At 51.3% G+C, this 24,499-nt stretch overlaps 2 protein-coding genes across 4 annotated transcripts in view; one reads left to right on the top strand and one right to left on the bottom strand.

Annotated features, from left to right (window-relative positions):
• The first annotated feature begins 14 nt into the window (after positions 1-14).
• On the top strand, positions 15-12,681 carry MTRFR (mitochondrial translation release factor in rescue). 2 transcript variants are annotated; one of them, XM_040250774.1, is made up of 5 exons: positions 67-180; positions 884-933; positions 3,003-3,052; positions 10,049-10,349; positions 11,926-12,681. In XM_040250774.1, exons 4-5 carry the CDS (start codon positions 10,068-10,070, stop codon positions 12,175-12,177), a joined length of 534 nt encoding a protein of 177 aa, XP_040106708.1. In that variant the 5' UTR covers positions 67-180; positions 884-933; positions 3,003-3,052; positions 10,049-10,067; the 3' UTR covers positions 12,178-12,681. The 2 variants fall into 2 exon arrangements, with proteins under 2 accessions (XP_040106707.1, XP_040106708.1); XM_040250773.1 differs by lacking the exon at positions 884-933 and having other exon boundaries at positions 15-180.
• A 1,782-nt stretch (positions 12,682-14,463) lies between these two features.
• CDK2AP1 (cyclin dependent kinase 2 associated protein 1) overlaps positions 14,464-24,499 on the bottom strand; it is a 21,061-nt gene continuing 11,025 nt past the window's right edge. For both annotated transcript variants that reach the window (XM_040250778.1, XM_040250777.1), the window contains exons 2-4: positions 19,794-19,891; positions 18,003-18,129; positions 14,464-15,275 (exon numbers count right to left, since the gene is read on the bottom strand). In XM_040250778.1, coding sequence (XP_040106712.1) covers positions 15,208-15,275; positions 18,003-18,129; positions 19,794-19,862 — 264 coding nt within the window. In that variant the 5' untranslated portion in view covers positions 19,863-19,891 and the 3' untranslated portion in view covers positions 14,464-15,207. The remainder of the gene's footprint in view (positions 15,276-18,002; positions 18,130-19,793; positions 19,892-24,499) is intronic.

Here is a 24,499-nt window from a genome sequence, read left to right as displayed (position 1 = left end):
AGACTACTTAGCTTCCCGCATGCGCAATAGGTAAGACGCGGGGGTGGCTCTCAGGCCTGAGGGCAGCTGCGGCTGGAGAGCCGCGCGTGCGCAGACCCGGAAGCGAGTTAGCGATCCCGCTCCTGAGGTGATTACGGTTCCTCCAGAACTTTGGGGGCGGAAGGCCATTCCTGAGGTCAGGTAAGTGTCTGTGGAGAAGCTAGGCATCCACACCGTTGCCCACGATCATCAGGGGCTCTGGAGAGAGGACTGGGAGCTGGAATCCCTGAATTTCCCTGTTTTGCGACCCTGAGTCGCGCCGCCCATTGACCTGGAGGCCCCACTGGCGGTGAGATGAAGCCGGCCCCGACACCTGAACTAAATTGTCCCTGGATCTGATTTACTTTAGGCTGGTGGAGGGTCAGCACTGGGCTCTTAACGGACTTGGGGGGCGGGCGAGGACGAGAGCCCACCGTTATGGAGAAAACAGTTCCACCGAAGCCGGAGGGCAAATGGATCGATGCTCATTTACTTGTTCGGCAGAGCCTTGGGTAGCTGTGATCATGCAGCTGGGCCTGTTTTAGGCATTGTGAGGGTTTTGCTCCTGCCAAGCCTTTCGAAGGACCACAGAGAACCCTCGTCCCTTCCCGTGGGCCCACCAGCCCATCTCATATGCACTGTTCAGCCTGCGTTTTTCAGACGAAAGTACTTGACTTCCAGCTCTTTGATTTACCTCTACGTGTCCTGAACCCCCAGTAAAGGCACATCGCTAGCCCTGTCCTTAGGTGTGTCTGAGAAGCCAGGATGCAGAAGCCAGGAGCAGATGTTATTTGCCTTTGGAATAACAAGTATGCCAAGAGGCGATCAGAGCCTTGTAAAAACACCTAACAATTTTGTCTCACAGTAAAAATTCATTCTCTCCAAAATCTTATCCGTGTATGGAAGATCTCAAACGTAAATCAAATCCTCCTCCCAATTGTGTTAATCCACCAATCAGTGCTGTGTTTAATACTTACACTAAATCAAATTACTTTTAAGCACACGGCTCTATTTTCAATGTCTATGCTTTCAATGTCTATTTCAAGTCCATCAAAAAAAAAAAAAAACCACACAAAAAGCAGTTTTACCACTAACTTCAGTTGGTTAAAAATCTATAATTGAGATACTGTAGAATCTTGCACTCACACAAGAATGGGAGAGTGGATTCCTGGGACAGCTCCAGGCAAAGGGAGGTGTGTTTCCATCAAGAAAAATGTTAACCCCAACATCGGGAGTACTGGGTATTAGTTCCTAATCATGCACTAGGCGGGAGAGCATGGCTTTTTGATACAGAATCAGATGGATTTTGTTTAGTTTCAGTGCGTTTCTTTTTTTGGCAGTGTGATTTTAGGTAACTTTCAAAGAACCTATTAATCTGTTATTAATTAATAAGCCAACATGTTCAGGAGCTAGTATTCTGATTAATCAAGTTATCTTGTTAACCAGCTGATATGAAATATTTTGGTAAAGGTACTCACCTTATTTCTTAATTTAAGCTCTTTGAAGGGGTCTAAATTTTTACAAATTCAGAGTGGAAATTGCTTTTGACTAATTGGACTAAAAAGCAGCTTTATGAAAATAACTAGGGAAGAGAAGGCTTTAGAAATACAAGTATGTGCTGTGTGTGCTGTGCTTAGTGACTCAGTCGTGTCCAGCTCTTTTCGATCCCATAGACTGTAGCCCGCCAGGCTCCTCTGGCCGTGGGGATTCTCCAGGTAAGAATCCTGGAGTAGGTTGCCATGCCCTCCTCCAGGGGATCTTCCCAAGCCAGGAACAGAACCCAGGTCTCCTGCATCGCAGGCAGATTCTTTACCATCTGAGACACCAGGGAAGCCCAGTAACTATTCATTTAATTTAACCTCCCTCTTCTCATACTGGAGATTTTGCATTACTTATGTGCAAGCTTATACTAATACTTTATGACTTTATAAGAGTGTGATTACCATATGACTTTATTATAACATCATATTGCTCAAGTGGGGCTTCCCAGGTAGCTCAGTGGTAAAGAATCCACCTGCCAATGCAGGAGCCACAGGAAATGTGGGTTCAATCCTTGGGTTGGGAAGATCCCCTGGAAGAGGAAATGGCAACCCACTCCAGTATTCTTGCTGGGATAATCCCATGGACAGAGAAGCCTGGTGGGCTACAGTCCATGGGGTCACAAAGAGTCAGACACAACGGAGCGACTGAGCATGCATTGCTGAAGTATTCCTCTTTTGCCATGAAGGCTTCAAATGACAATTTTGAGTGGAGCTCCTTGGTTGGGATAAGATTAGGCTATTCAGTAATACTGGCTATTAGCGGCTTGAGACATTTAATGTCTGTTAACCAGGGTGTTAACTTGGTGTCAGTAATTCTTACATCCAAACAGCTTGTCATTGATGGGGGTTGGGGGAGGGCTGTCCCCCACAGGAAAAATGAGGAACTCTAAAACTAAATTGGACAATGAAAATGAATGGAACATGAAAATGAATGTTGAGGTATACATTTAAATATGTTGTATTTAATATCAGGTGTACATTTTTTTTTACCTTTCCTACCCCTCATAATTTTTCTTACTATATCAGATAATTCCTAAAGATCTGTATGTTTAAAGCAGGACTTGCTTTGATGAAGGTAGTTTTTATCTTTCAATTTGAAACCAGCTAGGAAGTCAAGCTATATTCTCAGCATCATAATTACCTCTCTGGCACTTGATTTCATAGACCACAAATTATGACCTCACCAAACAGCAAGTCTTTGGTGATCGCATGGTCCCCAAGTATTTCTTAAATTGGACCATACCAAGTAAAATAGTTTGCAGGTCATGTTCTAAATATCTTTTCTCTGAGCTTTTAAAACATAAGTCCATGAAATAATCCGTTTGCAGACTGGGCTTGTGTTTTGTCAGCCAGAGGTTGCTGAGCTTTGTATGCTTTGGAGCACCACTAAGTGCTTTAAATCTGTAGCGACCTGTGCATTTTTTTTTTTTTTCCTCTTCCTAGGTGGTATAACCTCCATTTTACAGATTTGGAAACATGGCCAGAGCTGCACGGTGAGTAAATCATGGCATTGAGACACTGACTGAGGTCATACTGACTACAGAGCAGTATGGCCTGTCAGGGACAAAATATCGAGAGAAAGGGTCAAGAGAAAATTGAAAATGAGCTAATATTCTTTAAGGAGCTGGGGGAAGAACAAATCTGGAGATTTTATGAAAGGTTAAGAAACAAGGGGTGGGAAGGACAAATTTAGTTTAAGAAAATGGAATGTTCTTCCAAAATAAGTCTTCCTGAACTATTCCACATAGTATGCATCTCATCTTTTATTTGTATGAAATACAATAATGTATTTGAATGTGGTTTGAAAACAGACATCCTAAACAAATACAAGTCATCATTAATAGAGTCTTTGCGACTTTTAGAGAAGAGTGTGGAGTGTAATCATTGCTGCTTTTTTATGTGTCTGTCTTATTTTAATAGCATAGTTGATAAATAACAGAGTTCCTGTTAGGTGCCATAAATAGAAGAAAATCACATGCACCCAAATAGGACAAGTGTAATTGTGGATTCAACGTTTTCTGTTTAAAAAAACACTGCACGGGCTGCTGGTATTGTATGAATTGAAAGCTTTTCTCCTTACCTGCTTTATTAGTTGTCTCTTGGACTGGGCGGCAGTAAGGCTGTTGAATCTAAACCAAACTCGGGAGTGGACTCCTTATTCTCTTGTCCTCTGTCGTCAGCTCTGTCCTTTTGACAGCTCTGTTATCCTTTCCTGCTCAGTCCATTGTGCTTTTTTTTTTTTTTTTTGAGAAATAGTTCTCTGGAAACACTTACTGTGGCCGGACGGTGCTTTCTCTTCAGTGGAGAACCTCCAGCCTAGGAAATGACAGGGTCTGTGTCAAGCCTGAGCCACAGTTCCTTGGGGTTCTGTTTGGGGATGTGTTCCAGCCCTCATGAGGATTTGGGTTTCCCGGGTAGCTCAAACTGTAAAGAATCTGCCTGTGATGCTGGAGACCTGGGTTCGATCCCTGGGTGGGGAAGATCCCCTGGAGAAGGGCATGGTAACCCACTCCAGTATTCTTGCCTGGAGAATCCCATGCTCCAGTCGATCGGGTTGCAAAGAGTTGGACATGACTGAGTGACTTTCACTTTACTTCTTCATGAGGATTTCAGGTAACCAGAACAGAAGCTTGAGCTGGATGTGAAAGGGAAAGAAAGGGTGCTTTCTCTTTACTCCCATTCGGCAGGGAACACCAAAACACACTTTTATGGGTTTTTTCAAATGTATTTACTTATGTATTGGCAGCGTCAGGTCTTATCTTAGTTTCAGCACACAGGATCTTCCTTGAGTCATACAGAATCTTTTTCTGCATCACACAGACCCTCTAGTTGTGGCGCGGGCTTAGTTGCTTCATGGCAGGTGGGATCTTAGTTCCCAGACCAGGGATCGAGCCCACGTCTCCTTCATTGCAAGGTGGATTCTTAACCACGACCACCAGGGAAGTCCCCCAAACACACTTTCAAAATATAGATGATTATTATTAAGCATTTCTCAGAAAATCCTCTCTTAGCTTCTGGTGTCATCAGCTGGCCATTTTGTCGTTTTAAAAGCTCACTGAATTTGGTCCTTCACCGTTGATGAGATCATTGTTTTTGAGATCTGGTTTATCTCCTTCAGGAAGGGGAAACAAGACCATGACTAAGCAGGTAAACAGCCCTGCTGCATTCTGGCCTCAACTTCTGAAATAATATCAACATAAGAGACAACAAGCTCTGAAAAGCAGCCGGAAGAACTTGCTAATTCCTGTGTCCTTTGCTTCTCAAACTTGAACGTACTGCTGAATCACTTGAGGATCTTATGAAAATGCAAGTTCTCATGTAGAAGGCCTGGGGTAGGACCTCAGATCTTCACACCCAACAAGCTCTCCGTGGCGCTGCTGCTCCGTGGACCACACTCTGTAAGACTCCAGAACTCCCTTAGCCATTACAGTAGCCATGAGCACTCATGGCTAGTCCACACCGATGTGTGCTATAAGCGTGGCCACACCTCAGATTGTGCAGACCTCATATAAAAAGGAAATTTCAATTTTTATAGTGATCACATGTTGACCTAAGTATATTTGGGGTGTATTGGATTAAGTAAAGTATATTGAAACTTACTTCATCAGTTGCTATTTACTCTTTTTAGTGTGGCTTAGGAAATTTAGAATTTCACACGTGGCTTGCACTGCATTTCTATTAGACGTTGCTGTTCTAGAACATTAATGCAATAGAAGCAACATTTTTGGTGTCCTTTTTTTCAGATGACCCAGTTTCTCAATCCCCTCGTGACCATTTCACCTGCTCTTTTTGCTCAACTTGACATTCATTTCATTCTTTTCTCCAAATGTCTTTCTTCTCTTGCCTGTTCCTTCCCTTTCCACCTTCTCCACCTCCGTCATTGTCAACACGATCCTAAGACTCTTACCTAGCAGTCATATAATCCTAAGAGCCAGGACTGCAGGCAGCAGCCACCTTACCTGAGAGCTGGTTAGAAAGACAGGGTCTCAAGCCCCACCCCAGACCTAATGAGCTGCATCCTGTCTAAGGGGATCGGATCTGTCTGTGCATGAAGGTTAGAGCCATGAAAGCGTTAACTATCACCTTTCCTATTATTGTTGTCGTTTAGTCGCTCAGTCGTGTCCGACTCTTTGCGACCCCATGGACTGTAGCCCTCCAGGCTCCTCCATTCATGAGATTCTCCATGGCAAGAATACTGGAGTCAGTTGCCATTTTCTTCTCCAGGGCACCTTCCTGACCCAGGGATTGAACCTGCATCTCCTGTTTGGCAGGCCGATACTTTACCACTGAGCCACCTGAGAAGCCCCATCTTTGCTAAAGCACCCCATTTCAGTGAATCTCCACACCTGTTCCTTTGCTTAGGTTGGATGATTCCCTCAAGGTTGATAAACTAACAAGTTGTGTCTAAGAGAAACTAGTACTCTACCTTTCTAAAACATAAATGGTAGGCAAATGGCATCCAGAAGGTGGGTCCAGAGTTAATCCTAAGGCTTCCAGATTCAAATACCCTCTCTGTGTCTAAGACGCACAGGCAGTAGCCTCCCCTTACCACTCTCCAGAGCTTTTGAGCCATTGGTGAAACAAGCCTCACCTTGCTGCCCCTTGTTTAAAATCTGTGTGTGCTCCAGTCACAGGCCACATTCCAGAGCAGAGCATGCCACCCCTGAGCTAGGTGTCTGTCTTGGTTTGGGCTGATCATGTAAGCCAGAGAAGGACTCTGCTGGCTCCTATCAGGAACAAAGGCACCTAATAGGATGCAGCTTTGAAGTCCTGATAACCAGCCTTCTGGGTGACTTGGGGGCACATTGAAGTTTGAGAATCACTGCTCTCTGGCGTCTCGTCCATGTTAGGCTCTGGCACATACCTTACTTACAGACGTCTCCATTTCCGTTTTATGGTGCAGTCTCAGACTCATTGAGGCATATAGTAGATGCTGAAAATATTCATGGAGCAAATTAATGTTCCCTGTTGTAAAGGCATCCACCCTATTATCTCCAGCTTGACCAAGTGAGAGAGTGCGGCTTTAACCTAAATTGCAGTCAGCTGTCTAGCGCAGAAGCCGCCCTCCAAGGAAAAGCAGATCTCGGAGGGGAGTCAGGGTGGAGACCCCACCCAGGCCTGAGGCTCACACCAACAGGAAGGAATCCAGGCTTGCTGTTTCGACTGCCGGTTTCTCCTTACACTGCTTGTTACCATTTCTCTTTTTTTTTTTAATGTCACGATGAGCTCTAATTTGAGCTGCTTTTATTGTTCCCCAAAGACTTTGGGTTGCTCTGTGGGTATTACAAAAACTGAAATCCAATCTGTATTCTTCTCTGAGCTTCGGGGAAGTGGAGCCACGGGTGTGTTTGTCATCTTTAGCCATTTTTGGAGTCCAGCCAGAGCTCCAGGAGATACTCAAAGTATTTGGAATCATCCGATTGGCCGCTGGAATTAGCCGTTAGACAAAGCAGCCAGTAACTGAACACTGGGGACCTTCGTGAACTCCAGTCCGGTGGGAGACCTTCCTGTGTGTGTCAGCTCTGAACTAGGACAGAAAGGTAGACTTGAAGCACATCAGGCTGGCGACAAAGCAGCTGATAAAAGTGCTCTCCTCCTCTCCACCCTTTGTCTGGGAGTTTTGCCCTGTCTCAGACCTCTTTCCTTTTCTTTGTGGCCACATTATATTCTACTGCCATCCTGCCTGGTCAGATTGCCTAACGGAAGGGCAGCCCCAGGAGAGGCACTGGGCTCCTGTTCCATGAACCAAATCCAGGGACCAGACACTAATACACAAAGGAATTCTGTTCTATAGACTGAAAGCAGAAATAAGGGGAAGGAAATTGTGGACATCGACTTGGTCTCACTCAGTCATTTATAGGGGAGTGGATTCTTTGTTGTAGAGACAGCAGAGAAAGGCTTTGTCGTTCATTTTTTCCTGAGGATGCTTCTGACATACTTCACACAATAAACAGAACCCATTTTTAAAGCACCACTTTCACTGGCATACTCTTGTTTCAGAATACCTCCCTTGGTAGCCACGGAGTGTCTTATGAACCAACACCACCTTAATTATCACCCACTGGGACTGACGGAACGTTGTACTTTTCACAAAGAAGATACGAGTTTAGACCAGAGGTTCCCAACCTCCCAGGGGCTTCCCAGGGGCTCAGCGGTAAAGAATCCGCCTGCATTGCAGGAGCCGCAGGAGATACGGATTGGATCCCTGGGTTGGGAAGATCCCCTGGAGGAGGGCATGGCAACCCACTCCAGTATTCTTGCCTGGAGAATCACACGCGGAGGAGCCTGGCCCACTACAGCCTTTAGGGTCGCAAAGAGTCGAACATGACAAGCGACTGAGCACACCCGCACACCCCAGCCTCCAGAAGCTAGGGCCTGATGATCTGAGGTAGAGCTGATGTAATAATAATGATCTGAGGTAGAGCTGATGCAATAATAATAGAAATAAAGTGCACAGTAAATGTAATGCACTTGAACCATCCTGAAACCATTCCCCACCCCTGTGGTCCATAGAGTAATTATCTTCCACGAAGACAACTGTCTGCCAAAAAAGGTTGTGGACCATTGGTTTACACCATAGTGTCAGTTACAAGATTGAAAACTAGCACTGGCCTAAAGACTGAAAAGTACATTTCATTTCATTTATTTTCCATAGAGATGAAGAATACTGTATTCATTCTGGAAACAACCCGTGTCATCTGTACTGATAACTAAGACAGGCACTTAGATTTCAGAAAATGCACATATTTGCAAGGAAGCCACGCATACTAGCATGTTTCTGCCATAAGGTCACCTAGAGATCATGTGAGGCCCAGTGGAAAGGTAAATGAGCCAAGAGAAACCTAGTGAAAAATAACTTGGTGGACGTTAAGTACTTTTGGCTGAAGAAGTTGGTTTAGGTAAACTCCAGTTCCTACCTGTGCTAGAGACCAGTTGCCATGAGCTAGAATGTACAAGGTTTCGAGTGGTGAAAGAAGCTGTCTAGAGCCTCACAAGAAGCAGTTGTTAGAGGAATACATAAAGCAACTACGATTTTAAAAAACAACTCTACGTCTCTTTTCAGTGTCTAAGTGAGGGCACATTTGTACTTCCCCAAATCTACCTGGGTGATTTTGCTAAAAACCAGTCTCATACCTTCAGGAGTATCAACAAGCCCTTTCCAGAATACTACTGTTTTCTCTGATTTCACTCAAAACCTGTGTGGGTTGCATGGAGAGGGCTTGCATGCGTGCCAAGTTGCTTCAGTCATGTTGGAAATCTGCAACCCTATGGACCGTAGCCCACTAGGCTCCTCTGTCCATGGGATTCTCCAGGCAAGAATACTGGAGTGGGTTGTCACGCCCTCCTCCAGGGGATCGTCCCTACCCAGGGATCACACCTGTGGCTCCTGCCTTGCAAGCAGATTCTTTACCGCTGAGCCACCGGGGCAGCCCCAATGAAGAGGGCTTATTCTCCTGCATTTTTCAGATGAGAAAATGGGCCAAGGTTGTGACACACACCCCTGCCCCGTTCACATGAAGAGTATGTAGGCCTCTGAAAATTGACAATGCCTTTCAGATCTTCTGCCTTCCCTCGAAAAACAGCAGAGGCTTGTGGGACTCACCACATCGTCATGGCTGTTATTCTCTATTCATTTGTCAACGAAGACACTTCAGCTGTATGCTAGTCTTGAGTAGTTACTGAAACCTCCCGTTCAGCAGCTCTCACGTTCTTGAACACCTTCTCTGGGAGAAATTCTGTGAGCTCCGTGAAGATCACATCTTGCTCTCTCTGACCTCATGTCCCTCCCTCGCCCTTGCCTTTTACTTTGAACCTAACAAGCACCTTAATAAAAAATCAGTAGATTTGGTAGCACTAAAGATGAGTGCTGGTTGGATCCTTTGATTGGCAGTGCTTCTGAGGGAACAGATGTTCCTATTCAAATCCATGAAACTGGAAACATTAAAAAACAACAATCAGGACATTGATTGATAGTGATAGTTACTGCATCAGACTGTTTAAGCCCAGCTCTAAAACAGACCATCACATACTGTCATCTTTTCATTTTGATTTCAGAGATTCTCACACACTTAAATCATGTCACTTGACTCAGATTCTGAGTCTTGCTTGGTGTCCTATGGAGTATTTCCTCATCAAATTACAGCCCCGTGCTTTTGAATTTCATACTCGCAGCCTCTCCTTCCTGAGAAAATGGCACCTCTGGGTGCTTTGAAGATATTTTTGGTCCGTTTACAAGAAAATATTTACCAGCTGGCAGGGCCTGTACTGCTGTGCTGAGAACACTATAGACAATGCAGGGCTGGGGAGAGGTGTATGTGTGTGTGGCCGGGTGTCCTGTCTGCACGGATTTCCTAAATCCCCTGCCTGCCAGATGGGTGGTGATCCTTTGAACTGGTGCATAAGAGGTGATCGTAGAACCTGAAGAAGTATTCATCTAATCTTGAGAGCAGACCAGGCTGAAGGGCTCTCCTTCTCTCTGTCTGATTCAGGTCCTGAGAGCCCCTTGCCATGAGTACCTTGGGTCTGTTCCGTTTTCCTGCCCCACTGACCAGAGTGTGCCTGGTGCCCTGGGGACTCCGGCTCTGCGAGAAGCTGCCGCTCTTGTCCCCAGGAACGGTGGCCACTCCAGTGCAGGCGGCCGGCAAGAAGGACTGCCCCACGCTGCTCTCCCTGAACGAGCATGAGCTTGAAGAGCAGTTCGTGAAAGGCCACGGTCCAGGGGGCCAGGCAACCAACAAAACAAGCAACTGCGTGGTGCTGAGACACGTGCCCTCGGGCATCGTCGTCAAGGTAGAGGAAGGTGGTCTCGGGGTCCCCTGATTTCTCCTGAGTGACAGCTGTGGCCCCCAGCAGTAGGGGGACCGTGGGTCTCGGGCCCAGCCCCAGGAGCCCCCTCCCAGGATCCTGTGCAGCTGCACTCTTACTGCTGCCGTCCTTGAACTTGGCAGGCCCCACAGTTCTTGTCGAGCCACTGGGCTGCAGAGGGCTCTCTGTGGCCCTGACATGGACTCTGGGCCCCCGAGCAGCCTGCAGGCCCAGGCTGTCTGCCAGCAGGCTCAGCCCTTAGCCACCTGGCTGATGACTCAGATGGCTGCACCCTCCATGTCTCTCCGTCCCCTCTTTGGTAAATGTCAGCGACACTTGCCCTTCTGGAGAAGGACTGAATGAGATAACGAGGCAAACCGATGTCAACTCTCGGCAGAACGGGCCAGCAGAGCCTCCTGAATGTAAAAATCCAATCACTGATCTGAACATCGCCAGCCGTCAACACATGCTGCACTCTAAGAAAGGGTGTACTGCTCTTTCCTGTTTCCTGGTTTGGTAGTGGCCTCACTGGCTCTGGAACTGCTGGTCCTGAAGGCAGCACAAGCCTCGAGGCACAGTGGAGAGAGGATTGGCGGGTTTTCCTACACCAGTGTTACCATTAGCAAGTACTTACATATCACGTGAGCGTGTTGCCAGCCGGCTCTGTTCTGAGTAGCTTCACATTCAAGCCCAAGCTCATAAGGTGGAGCCTGAGGCCCAGAGAGTTTCCTCCAGCTGCCAGAGTCAACTCAGACCAAACCCAGAGTCTGGTCCTGACAGCTGTTCTTTGCAGCCATATTTCTGAGCATATTAGTTAAAATCTCAATCATTTTTCATTTCCTCCTCAAAAAAACTGTTATTCATGAGCAACAAATAAAACTCTGAAACCTGACATAGTTAAATTTGTTTAACCTGTTTCATGTAGCTCACTCCAAAGTTGCTCGAAATGTTATCTTTTCACCCTAATAGCGCATGCGTGCATGCTAAGTCACTACAGTGGTGTCCAACTCTGCGACCCTATGGACTGTAGCCCACCAGGCTCCTCTGCCCATGGGATTCTCCAGCCAAGAATACTGGAGTGGGTTACCATTCCCTTCTCCGGGGGATCTTCCCAACTCAGGCATTGAACCCACGTCTTTTACGTCTACTACATTAGCAGACAGGTTCTTTACCACTAATGCCAAAAGGCTATTTTCCTCCTTCAAACAGAAGTTTATAAACGGGGCACACAAGAAGGCTTGCTTAGACATACTGGTTGACATTTCCAAAATTATCTGGGGACTTTCTTTGAAAGCTATTGTTACTTCAAAACAACACTCCAAATATTGGCATAGTCACAGTGAAAGCCATGTAACAGCTGGGGTGTGGGACTGGGCACAGGCTGGGCAGAGGCAGGAAGGGGCTTGGCCTTCATCCTGCTGCTGACCCGCTGGGACTCCTGACAAGTGGCTTTGCCCCTGCGGGCCTGACCCCTCTGTAAAGGGATGAGGTTGTCAAATGATTCCCAAGGTCCTGCCCAGGACACACCAGCTTTCACATTATGAAATATCATCTCTTACAGTGCCACCAGACCAGATCCGTTGACCAAAACAGAAAGCTAGCTCGGAGAATCCTGCAAGAGAAAGTGGATGTCTTCTACAATGGCGAAAACAGTCTCGTTTGCAGAGAAAAACACGAGGCAGAGAAGAGAAAGCAAGCAAGAAAAAAAAGAGCAAAGGAAACCCTCGAGAAAAAGAAACTCTTGAAAGAACAATGGGAATCCAGTAAAAGTGCCCGGAGAGGACTGCAGGTTCTGACTGAAAGAACCTGCTGACTGGCTCCAGGGTGGCGACTTTCAGAGGAGGGTGTGTGTGCCGGGCCCCAGAGACAGCCAAGTCTCTAAGCGGCAGACAGACTGTCACGAATAGATATAGACTCTGAGAATAAAACTATAGAGAAACACAAGGAAGTCATTACTGGAGAAGGAACAGGGGCGCTTTTGTGGGGGAGGAAAGGTTATGGTGACGGGAGGCTTGGAGGGCCTCCCGGGCAGCTGCAGAGTCCTCTTTCTTGACCAGGGCGGTAAGTAGAAGCATGTCCCTTTTTAAGCTATACATTTGTGTGACTGTATCATATTTTATTATCAAAAGTGAGAAGTGAAAGTATTTTTGAAAGAAAAAAAAACAGTAACAGACTTTTTATGGAAAAATGATAGAATTGAGTCAAACTGGCGTTTTTAGTGCCTCGTCATCCGCTGGGACATCACTGATCATTGACACGTGGATGTCCGTTAGCTTCATGTCAGGTTAAGAGAATGAAAGAAGACAAGATGGTGGAAGGTTTACAAGTTGGTAATCCACCTGCCCATTTACCCCATAGCTTAATAGACTGTTGCCAGGCGACCACTCCGGTGAGGAAGTACACACGTCACTCCCTGTATGTGGATCTACAAGTAGGGTCATGAGAGATGAGGTTTCAGAAACCTGGTTTGTGAATTTGCTTGCTACCATCCCTCAAGCCAGATTTGACCTTCCAGATCATTGGTGGGGGAGGGCGGGGGGTTAGGCGTGGTTATTGGCTTGGTTTATTAGAACCCATCCGGAGTTTATGCAAAAAACTAGGAAGGAAACAAAAACCATGAGGTGAGAAGGCCACCGTCAAGACACAGGACCTGCCTTGTTTCTTCACTTAAGACCAGACTGCATGGTGGTGGTGGTGTAGTCGCTAAGTCACGTCCAACTCATGGGACCCCATGGACTGTAGCCTGTCAGGCTCCTCTATCCCTGGGATTCTCCAGGCCAGAATACTGGAGGGAGTTACCACTTTCTTCTCCAGAGAATCTTCCCGACCCAGGAATTGAACCTGGATCTCCTGCATTGCAGGCAGATTCTTTACCAACTGAGCTATGAGGGAAGCCAGACTGCACGCTTCCCAGTAAAATGACTTGTAAGGAAACCAGGTAACGCTCTTCTCACCTGCCAGTGGCCTGGTTTGGAAGCCCAGCTCCATGCAAGGCTCTGGACCTCTGGTCACAATGTGCAGGGCCCTTCCTATCTCCAACCTCCTTTTAGAAGGTAGCCAAGAGAAGCATCTGGAATGGTACATGAGAGACCGTAACAGTGGACGGGAAACTCGGGGGAGCTTCACACAAGAGGGACAGGCGGTTTAATTTTTGTCTCTCTCTTAAATTTTTGTGAATTTCTTATCATGTCCGTGAAGGAGATGCAGACAGGCCAGCTCCCTGACACCCACCTACTGGCCTTTAGAGTTGTCATGGCTGGGGCCTGGCCTCATACCTGTAAAACTGACCACATCCCTCCTCTTAGTCTTACCGCTCACTACAGTAAACCCTCATTACATGGGGACCAGTGCCTAAGGAATACAGGAAGGATGACCTCACAGTCCCTTTGGAAGACACTCCTGGGGTTCCCATGGGTTCTCAGGACATCCCAGCCAACCCACTTTTCCCAGCACCAGGACAAATAGTTCTTACCATCTGGTGAGAACAGAGTAAGTAGCCAGCTGGAGTTAAGTAGCTGCATTATATGGGGAAAAAAATGCTCACTGTATAAGTTCCTAAACACAGAATGGCCTAAGGGAGGCAAGCTCAGGGCAGAATCAAGGGCTTCCCTGGTGGCTCAGTGGTGAAGAATCCGCCTGCCGATGCTGGAGACACAGCTTCTACCCCTGATCTGGGAAGATCCCACATGCCACGGAGCAACTAAGCCCACATGCCACAACTACTGAGCCTGTGCTCCAGCGCCCGGGAGCCGCAACTACTGAGCCCCGGTGCCTGTGCTCCTCAAGTGAAGCCACCGCAGTGAGAAGCCTGCGCACTGCAACTAGAGAACGTTACACAGCCTCTCCTCTTGTTCTCCTTCCTGGCGCTCACTTACACCTGCTGTCGTTAAAATGCATCCACTGTGCAGCTTCACCCGATCCTTGCCTTCTGACTTCCCCGACACATCCCGTCCCTGGCCCGTTGTGCTACTGACCCTGTCACACAAAACCTTCCTGGACCAGGTGGGAAAATGCCCTTTGACAGGTCTCTCCCTCCTCTCACTGAGGAGCTGTGTTTTTTAAAATATCACCAAGAATTCAAGGAACCCACATCGTAATACAAGCTGTTAATGAAAATAAGCTTTATTACATCAAGTAATAAATACAAAGACGCAAACAGTTCCATTTTCTTCCAGATGTTTGGGTCAACCCTCAGAAAAGGCAGAACTGAAATCTACATACAGTCTTAGGAAAAATTTCAGGGGTCCTTGTTAGGTTTGGTTTGGGAGGTTGCTCTTTCTTCTGTATTTATAACTTGTGCATTTTAGAACGGACTTCAAAGCACTAATCATGCAAATATGCTTAAGCAAAAAAGAAGTTACATTAAGCAGAGTCTACACCGTATGGCAGACAAGGGGGCTGGCTACTAGGTTAAGTGTGCTGTCAAGTCTGTACTACTGAAACCTTCAAGTTGTATCAGCTTGTGGAAAGAAACAGAACAATCTGGGCTAACATAACTGTATTCAAAAGAAAACCAGACACTGGTATCTTAGAGTCAAAACTTGTTTGCTGTAAGAGAGGTAACTTCTACGTGCATCTTTTGAATCAACGCTTTTAAAAAAAGAAAACAACCACAAACACCTGGGAAGTTCCTAACTATTTCAACTCCTAATCAATTTCAAAATCTTTCCTCAATCTTAAAGAGACTGTAGATTCAGAGCCTAAGTGAACATGGGAGGGGCGGGGGAGGAGAAACTGAACTGGTTAACCATTTTGAAAACAAGAGTTTCATCTGAACAAGGGAGGTGAACCATAACTTCTCCTCTGGGAAGAAGCTGGAAAACCTTCCAGGCTCACAAGGCAGCTAGGACCTGGCGTTCCGCTCCGTTTCAGCCAGGCACTCCCGCACCAATCCTCGGGCATGGATGATGCCTGGAAGAGAAGCAGAGACGGGCGTCAGAGGGCAGCACCAACTCCAGGAGTGGAGAGCAGTCTTTCCACAACCAGCTGCAGAAACCTCAGACAGGAGAGAACATGGGACCTGTGTTCTATGACCTAAACCCCATCCTATCCCTCAAAGCCAACACTCCTCGTCACGTCTCCCTTAAAGTATTTCTTCCCGTGCTCAAGATGACAAACCAGCAAGCTCTTTTCTTGACATTACTCGCTACATGAACCATGTTACCATCCAGATGCCAAGAATAAGTGTCTCCACCCAAGTTCTTTAAGTGAGGACCTGTGACAGAGATTGCAGGCCAAGTCGCTTCAGTTGTGTCCGATTCTTTGCAACCCTATGGACTGTAGTCCTCTAAGGCTCCTGTCCACGGGTTTCTCCAGGCAAGAATACTGGAGGGTTGCCATACCCTCCCTCCAGGGGATCGTCCCAACCCAGGGATCGAACACACATTTTTTGTCTCCTGCACTGGCAGACAGGTTTTTGACCACTAGTGCCACCTAGGAAGCCCACTATGGAGCTTTCAAACCATTATTTTTCCTAAATTCTACAAAGGACTTGGGAGTGTCAGATAGCCTGCCCAGATCTGGGCACAAGACGAAGGCTCACTCAGTCCACTCTGGTCCACTGCTTCATCCTTTCTGCTAGGGACTGGTGCCATCTACTATGTGGTTTTCCCCTCATCTTTTATCACTATGGTTTGGGAGTTATCGTTTGTTTGGGTTTTGTTTTTGTTTTGGCTTTACTAAACTTCATGAAACACTTACTTCATTTTAATTGACACCAAGAATCTATTCCTTCTAAGAACTGACTCCGAGAGGGCCCTAGGAATGACACCCCAAGTCACTCAGGTATCCCTACCTCACAAATCTTAATCCCCAGAGCTTCTGAAGACTTTCAGCAAAGGGCATATGTACAGCCAACTATCACAGCTACTCCACTCTGCCATCATACCATGACAGAGCCAAGACATTACACAAGCGACGGGTGTGACCATGTTCCAACAAGTCTCTGCTTAAACCCTGAAGTTTGAATTTCGCAGAATTTTGACATGTCACAGAGTTTTTTTCTGTCGTTAAAAGCCACAAATAGTTCAGTCTCAGGTTTTGGCACCAAAAAACAAAACAAGAAACACAAATAGGAACTTCCCTGGTGGTCCAGTGGTTAAGACGCCACGCTTCCACTGCAGGGGACGTGGGTTCCATCTCTGCTTGGGGAACCAAGATCCTGCGTGCTGCGTGGTGCAGCCAAAAAATAGAATAATAAAAACACAAATAGCATTCTTGGTGCTTGATTCCCCATGCCCTAGGACCCTCCTTCCTTGCTATGATATAAACTTGGCAAGCTCTCTTAGCTACTGATCAGGGCAACTGTGGGACTAGGTGCTCACCCAGGATGTGCCCTGCGCCAGTTGCTAGGTATATCCACGTGTTGACCTGAACTGCCAGCTTTGCTGGGTGGCTGCAGATAGCCCGTCAGACAGACTCTGGGGCTCAGCATTTCCACAGGCATGCCCAGTTAGGTAACCAGCACTCCAGTTTACCAGGACTGTGGGCCAAGTGATGCCCCCGTGACCCCTGCGGTTGGGCTGGGGTCTAGTTCATTCTCTCCCCCAAGGCCTCTTCCAGCCCCTACTGCCAGCCTCCCCTCTCTACACCAATGCCTGTTATTTTCTGATCTGGCTTTGCAATCAGTCTCTTCACATAGCTAGTCACCACCTGTCCTCAGCCAGCCTTGCCCATCACTAGAGCCATGGCTTGATTACTGCTGCGCCCCACCCCCCCCTGCCGTCACACCCCAGATTTACAGCCACAGAATGTTCCCCTCTCATTTTTCTCCAAAGTTGCTTCTCTAACCTTAAAAAAAAAAAAGAAAAAACCCTCCTAAAATTAAATTCACACATAAGCCACCATGCTCTGAACTGCTACCTTCTAAAATAGAAATCCTTTTCTCCTCTCCTCTCCACTCCCCTTTCACTTCGTGAAGCAGCAACCAACCTATTTCACTGCCTTCTGAAATCAGCTGGCCAGTCACATCTTCACGTGAGTCCCTTTCTCCAGGTGACACCAGCCTTCCGCCCTCCCTCCCTCTTCAGTCACGAAAGAACTTCAAAGTGCTCTCACCCTCCGCCCCACTCCCCTCCTTGGGGCCCTGCTCCAGAGACGACAGCACAGGGCAATGTGGGCCCCTTCGGCCCCAGGTCACAGGCCTCCCCCGTAGTGGGGGCCCGCTGTACTGGGCTGCCTGGGGCTCCCAGGACCAGAGTCGGCCAGCAGGAGTGAAGCAGGCATGAGGCAGAGCTGCAGGATCTGGGTACAAAGGCTTTTTTGGGGGAGGTTGTGCAGCCTATGGGATCTTGGTTCCCCGACAGGAATCGAACCTGCACCCCTCTGCAGTGAAAGCATGGAGTTTTGACCACTGGACCCCACCCCGCCCAGGGAAGTCCCAGGGCTTCCCTTCTCAGATGCCTCCTCTGACAACTGGCCGCCAAGCCTCTTCCCTTCAGATCCCCAGGACAGTCTAGCTCATGCTGCCTCAACAGTCACTCTGAAACAAAATGAGCACCCCTGTGCCGCAGGAGATGCTTCTGTCTGCCACCCTCCGTTTTCCCCAAAAGATCTTTCAAAACAGGTAGACAGCCAGTGCCAGGGGTCAGCCAGCAGAAAGGCATCACCCACCAGGGGAGTCCAGGGTCCATGACTTACCTCGTTTTAGTCTCTCCATCGCACTCTTGCTGCCCGCATAGGTGGGTCTGATCTCCTTCCCTAGCTCTTCGATGATGGCCAGCAGCTCAGCATATTTGCTCTGGGGCACCTGGCTGTTCCCAGTGCCCTGGAATCAGAAAGGAAAGCGTTCAGAAGGATTACACCCAACCTGACCCCAATGCCACAGTCAGGACCCCAATGCACACCAGTGGCACGGGGCCAGGGTAGGGGAGCAGCCCAAGCCCAGGGGCAGTGGGGCGGAGGGAGGGCGGCCCGGCCCAGAGTCCCAGGGCAGATGCCTCCACTGCGGCCAGGCACGTCCCCTCTGGGCAACAACTACAGACCAGGGAGCTGGCCCTCTCTACTGTCCCCGTAACTCAAGGCCACCGCCCAGCAGTCTCCAGAAAGCCCCCTGATCATCTCAAATAAGGAAAAAATAGTCAACAGAAAGGTGATCACTGAGAATTTCCTGGAAGGAGGCATGGCTAGGCAAGTGATCCCGGGAGGGCTGGGGATCCAGGGTGAATGTCTGAGATGGACGCCACACCTGGGGATCAGCAGGACTAGAAAAACTGCCAAGGCCACCCAGACAGAAACCAGAACATATTTAGAGTCTCCCTCCTCCCCACACTGGCAGCGTCCACCACACAGAAACCCTTTTCTTCTAGACCCCCCTCCAACTGCCCCCAGCAAGCACACTGATCAGTGGGGCCGAGTTCCCACCAGCCTGCTCAGGCCTCCCCCCCCCGCAACCAGCTGCATCAGGCTGGCCACCTCCCCCCGGGGAGGCCCTCGCCTGCTCCCCCCGCCTCTGCCGCCTCTGCTTCCTGGCCTCCCGGTCCTTCCTCCTCTCCTTGTCTGGCTCCTCGGCATCCTCTGGGCGCCTCCCCTGGGCCCCTCGATCCTGCCTCCTCTGCTCTGGCTGCCGCCTCAAGGCCGGGGCGCTTCGGGGTCTGTCCAGGCTGCGCCTGGCCCCGTCCTCTAGCCACCACCTCTTCAGGGGGGCCCTTGCCCCCACCCGCTTCCCCTCCGGGGGCAGGAGGGCCTGGAGGGGCATGGCAGCAGGCCGCCACCTCATCCCCCAGGGCAGGGCCGGCCTCCATGGCGACCTCAGAACACGAGTTGCAGCCACGGGAGAGAATCTCTCGGCTGGTGGCCCAGGCGCCCTCCCCGGCCCCCTCGAGGCGGCACTTCCTAAGGAGGGGAAGCTGTGTCCACTGATGGCCCCCCCGACCCAAAGGGGAAAGTCAGTCTCGGCTGGTTTTGGGGTGGAGGGGGGCAGGGTCACAGCCCTGTGACCGGTGGAACCCGGTGTAAAACTTAGGGGCCACCAGCTCTTGATGGAACCCACCTGGGCTCCACTAGGCTACAGGCCCCGTTCTCCCTGCTAGGGCCATGATCTTGTGGCGAGTGAGTGGGAACAGGGTCCCCTTCCCTCCGTCAAAGCTCAGATCCAGAGTCCAGGCCGGACCTCACCTGCCCAGGCAGCGGCACGAGGAGACGGGCCAGGGACACACACGGGGCAGTGGCCCAACGGGAGCGGTGGCTCCCAGATGGCCAGCGTCCCTGGGCTCTCCCACCCCTTCCTGTCACTCAGTGTCCCCCGTGAACCTCTAGCCACTTCTCCATTCCAAGGCCCTGAGCCCCGAACACGAGCCCAGCCAGGGCCCTGGGTTGGGGAACCTGGGGTGACCACGTCATTCCATCATTTCTACTCCTTCCACTGCCTCCCTTCTGTGCCCAGGCCGCCCCCAGGGTCCCCCCTACCTCGCATCACCCCCGCTGCCATACCTGGGTGTAGCCTAGAGATGGCGGGCCGTAGTCACTCAGCAGCTGGCGGTACTGTGAAGACGTCGCCATGCTGGTGGAGGGCGGGTGGACGCTCCCAGCTGTGGGGGAGGAGACAGAAGTCGGTAATCCAGGAGCCTTGGCTAACTGTAGCCATTGCCAAGGTACGGACTCTGAGTCCCCCTGCCCAGGACTCGTGCTGTCAACACTCGTGCCATCAACAATGGTCTTTTGTCTCCGAGGACAGAGAACCCTCCTCCCGTCCTCCCTCCTCCCGTCCTCCAGTTTGGTGGTGGCTGACACTTGGCCTAAATGACTGACAGTAAAAAGTAGCTAACAGACCGCTGCCCTTCACACCCCCCACCCCAGCAGACATTGCTAATCAATCACAGAGCTCCTTCCCATTCATACCACCAAGGACTCCGAGCAAAGAAGAAATCTGCTGCTATCCTCAGCCTAATCCTTTCAAGTCTCCTTTGGTGGGTCCTGCGCCTCAGAGGTTGACAGCCTAGGGAACCATGGCTGCCACAGAGCCCACCTCCTACTAAGGCTGGTTCACACTCTGGCTAAGACTTCCCGGGTGCCCAGACTTCTGCAGGACTACACAGTGAGGAAGACAGGGGAAGGTTTTGGAGTTCTGAGGCCAACCCTGGCCGGGGACTGGTGTGCATGTGTGCTTAGCCGCTCAGTCATGTCTGAATCTTGGTGACCCCACAGGCTGCAGCCCGCCAGGCTCCTGTCCATGGGATTCTCCAGGCAAGAACACTGGAGTGGGTTGCCATGCCCTCCTCCAGGGGATCTCCCCAACCCAGGGACCAAACCCACATCTCCTGCATTGGCGGGGAGGGGGTGGTTCTTTTACCACTAGTGCCACCTGAGAAGCCCACTGGACACCAAGTCAGGAATCTGGAGCACATCACAGCCTGTGTATCCCTGGGCAAGTCCCTCAACCTCTCTGAGCTCCCGTCACTCCTCCCCAAAGAGGGGACCAAACTCTTGCCAGTCTGAATCTATGCTTGGATGGCTTATGCCCCCCGAGGGGAGGAGTAAGACCCGACTTATGGATTGCCACACTAGAAGATGCTGTCCCTCGGCGGAGGGACCACGTGGGGCCAGGGCCTGGCTCAGAATGAAGTCTCCTGGATGGGGGATGGGGAGGTCCGCAGCAGGGAATATTCCAGCTCCAGCTCAGGAGCTGGAAGCACGCAGACCCATAATGGCGTCCAAGTGGCCATTAGCGGGTAAAGGATGTCCTGCGGAATTACAAACAGCGGTAACCATGGAGAATTTACCTAGCCCTCCTCAGCAGCGGCCCGCCTGCCTCCACGCCTGGCCCGAGAGCAGCTTTCCCTCTGCCTGCCGCCCCCGGAGCCAAACGGTCTCTCTCTCTCTCTTTCTCTCTCACGCACACAGCGGGCTCTGCAGACTTGGCCCCGGGGATGGACAGCTGGTGCCAGGCCGGCCAAACCGACCAGCTGCTCATCTGGTGTGGGCAAGGGGAGGGGCAGGAGAGGAAGGAAGTTCAGGGGCTCAGGCTGCTAGAGTTAGAAGGGGCCCTGGAACCCCTCACTGCAGAGAGTGAAACACAGACCAGAGAGGGTGGGCACTGCCCCCAGGCCACACAGCACAGAAGAAGCTAACACCTCACACCTGTCCCTTTGTCCAGGAGCTGGGGACAGTTCTGTACCCAACCTGACTGGCCCTGGATTTCTCCACTGGGGCCCAGATGCATGCCCAAGCATGGGATGCCCAGACAGGAAACACGGATTCTGCCACCTCTAAGTTGGGGACTGAGCACAGCACCCAGCTGCCATGCCTCTAAAAAGGGCTGCTCACACACCTGTGCTACAGAGCTACACTCACGTCTCTGACCTCCATCCGAGGCAACCATGGGTGTGCAATGGCCAGAGCAAGGGAATGTAGTGGGTGCTCCCCCCAGCTCCCCTCACCACATCAGCCAAACCCCAATTTCCTGGCCTTCTGATGTGGGTGGTGAGTGTGGTCTGGGTAGCTCAGGCTTCACTGCCCCAGGCCAGGGTTCAAGTCCCGACCACTGCAAGTTCTTACGCTTCTCTCTGTAAGACTGGGATGCTAAAGGCAAGAGTGGGGGAGGAGGGGTCCATGGCACTGCTCAGCTCTTCAAAGCTTCTAGAAGATTCCAGCTCCCCGCAGGAGATGAGTGCATTCTCTGCCCTACCTCCTGCCCTTCTCCTATTACTATATTCTGTATGTCTTGTCTTCCTGACCCATCCTCTCTCCTGCAGGCAAGGGTCTGGACTGGGAGCCAGGCCAGCCACGCCATACTGGGCTGCGGGACCTAAGACATGGCCCTTCTCTCTCTGGCCTCAGCTTCTCCATCTGTTTGAGGTAACAGTTCCCAAGAGAATGTCTAAAGGCTCTAGAACCTGCTCCTCCACGGTGCTGGGGTTAGGTCCTGAGAGAGGGAGAAGGAATGGGTTATGGGCGTGCAAGCAGTGTGGAGAAGTCAGGCAAGAGCCCAGAGCTTGATTTTCCTGTCACCTGGGTGATGTGGTAGGCGACCCGACTCTGAGCCAGTCCTTTGCTCAGTGTTCAGAGGGGGGTGTCTGTGGCCCTGGGAAGAGTTGGCGCAGGGGCCCCAAGTTCCACTCATGCCCACAGCTTCCTGCAGACGCAGGGAGGGCTGGCGGTCCAGCTGCCCAAGGCCAAGGAGAAAACCAGACAGGGCGTGAGCGCGGTCGTCTCGGAGCATCGCAGACAATGCGCGCAGTGTGCGGGGACCAGGGAGGGCCCTGAGCTGAGGGAGGGATTGGCAAAGGCCAGCAGCTCCTGGGGCCAGGCGCGGCTCCCCGCCCCCACGCCAGACAAAGAGCGGCCCGGGCCTGGGGAGCTGGCGGCCTTCCCGCCACTTGGGGCGCCTGGGGGGGCTCTCTGGCGGGGAGGCGGGGGCTTTGTCTAACTCCGCCACTGCCACCGCCGGCCAGGCCGCGGCTTGGCAACTCGCGAGCAGGAGGCAGGGCTGGAGGGCGTGAGGGATGATGACAAGGAAGCCGGAGGAGCGGCAGTGGAGAGTCCATCTTGGATGCAAATGGCACAGGGAGATGCGGGCTTTCTACAGGGGTCCACGCGGAGGGCAGGGGGCGGGTGGCCCCTCCCCTGAACACCAGAGATCTGGAGACCTCAGCGCTCCTCCTGGAGTTCACCACAGGAGAAGGAAGACAATCTGGGCACAGGTGCTAGCCAGCCCAGAGCAGGGCTTCAGGGTGCCTAAGCGGGTGACTTGCTCCCTCTGGGACCCCAGTCCCCAAAAGGCCAGGTTCAGGATCCCTGCCTCAACTGCACCAGGGGAGCCTGAGACTTCCTGCCGACCTGGGCCGGCCGCAAGACCCTCCACCCATCCCACCCCAGAGTCAGATGAGGGAGGCAGTGAGAAACATTGGCCTCAAAGCCTGCCTCTTAAGGTGTGCAGACCCGAGAGATGAGAACATTTCAGCTGAAAATAGGGGCCTTTTGCTCTTGGGGCTCAGACAGAGCCCACACTTGACCAACTCAACTATCTACCCCCACAGCCATCCACACCCTGAATCTTAACCCTTTCCAATCCCCAAATCTATGTCTAAGAAGTTAAAACACACACACACACACACCTATATACACCTACGTATAGGTATATACGTACATGCACATAGACTTAGTGCTTTTCTGGGGCGCCCTTCAGATTTTGGAGTTATCGAGTCAACATTAGAAGACAAGGCCCAAAACTTTCGGCCAACTGCCAGCGTGGCACTTCTGACCAGGGAGGCCCATTTCCTCCCTGCCAAGCCCCTGCCTCCACCCCTACCCCCATGCACCTCGCTTTTTTGGAAGTTTCCCACCAAGAGTCTAAAGGAGAACCTCGGTGAGAGGGGACAGAGTCAGTCACCTACGAACCCCACAAAATTTTACCACCAGCCACACACATCCCGCGTGCCCCCTTCCCACACACACCCCGCCCCCGCCCCGGTCTCTGAGGCAAGACCCCCGGACTCAGCCTAAAGCTTCCGGACAACTTATGCAGGAGTTTTCTGGGACAGCCCAGCTTCAGCCCCAGCACACGGAGAGCACGGCTCCTGGAGGAGGCCCCTCTAAACCTAGACTTGGGGGCTCCAAGCCGGGACCCCGGCTCAATGCCTCCCCCACCCTCCGCCTGCAGGCAACTCCGAAGCCCCCGGTCTTCTCCAACTTCTCTCACTCCGCGCACGCCTAAGGGGACCTCCCGTGCGCCCCGTTTTGGGCACCTGCTCCCCCACGCCAGGCCGGGCGGGCGTCCACAGACCACCTCCCCTGCACCGCCGGTGACCCCAGCGGCCCCGCGCCCTCGGGAGCGGCTGCAACCTGGCGCTCTCGCCGCCCCGCAGCGCCGCCTGCGCGTGGCCCGGCCTTGCTCACGTGCACCCCTGCCTCCCGGACCCCCTGCCCGGGCCTGCCCCTCAGGTCCCCAAGGGCGGACCCGCGCCCCGCTCCCGGCGCCCCGCTCCCGGCGCGACCGGGCAGCTCCCGATTCCCGCCGGCAGGGGCCCTCGCCGAGCCACCCAAAAGCCGGAGGAAAAAGGAGCCGAGAAAGCCTCCCCCGCCCTCGCTCGCCGCGCTCCCCACGAGCCGGGGCCGCCGGCGTGGGGGGACCGCGGCGGCCGCCCGCGACCCGGGCCCCAGCCCCGGCCCGACCCGAGGCCCGGCGCGGCGCGGGTCGC

This window comes from Oryx dammah, unplaced genomic scaffold, assembly GCF_014754425.2.
Source record: "Oryx dammah isolate SB20612 unplaced genomic scaffold, SCBI_Odam_1.1 HiC_scaffold_12, whole genome shotgun sequence".
Lineage (NCBI taxonomy): Eukaryota > Metazoa > Chordata > Mammalia > Artiodactyla > Bovidae > Oryx > Oryx dammah.
Note: the sequence above shows the minus strand (reverse complement) of the source record. Positions and strands in the feature narration are given on the sequence as shown.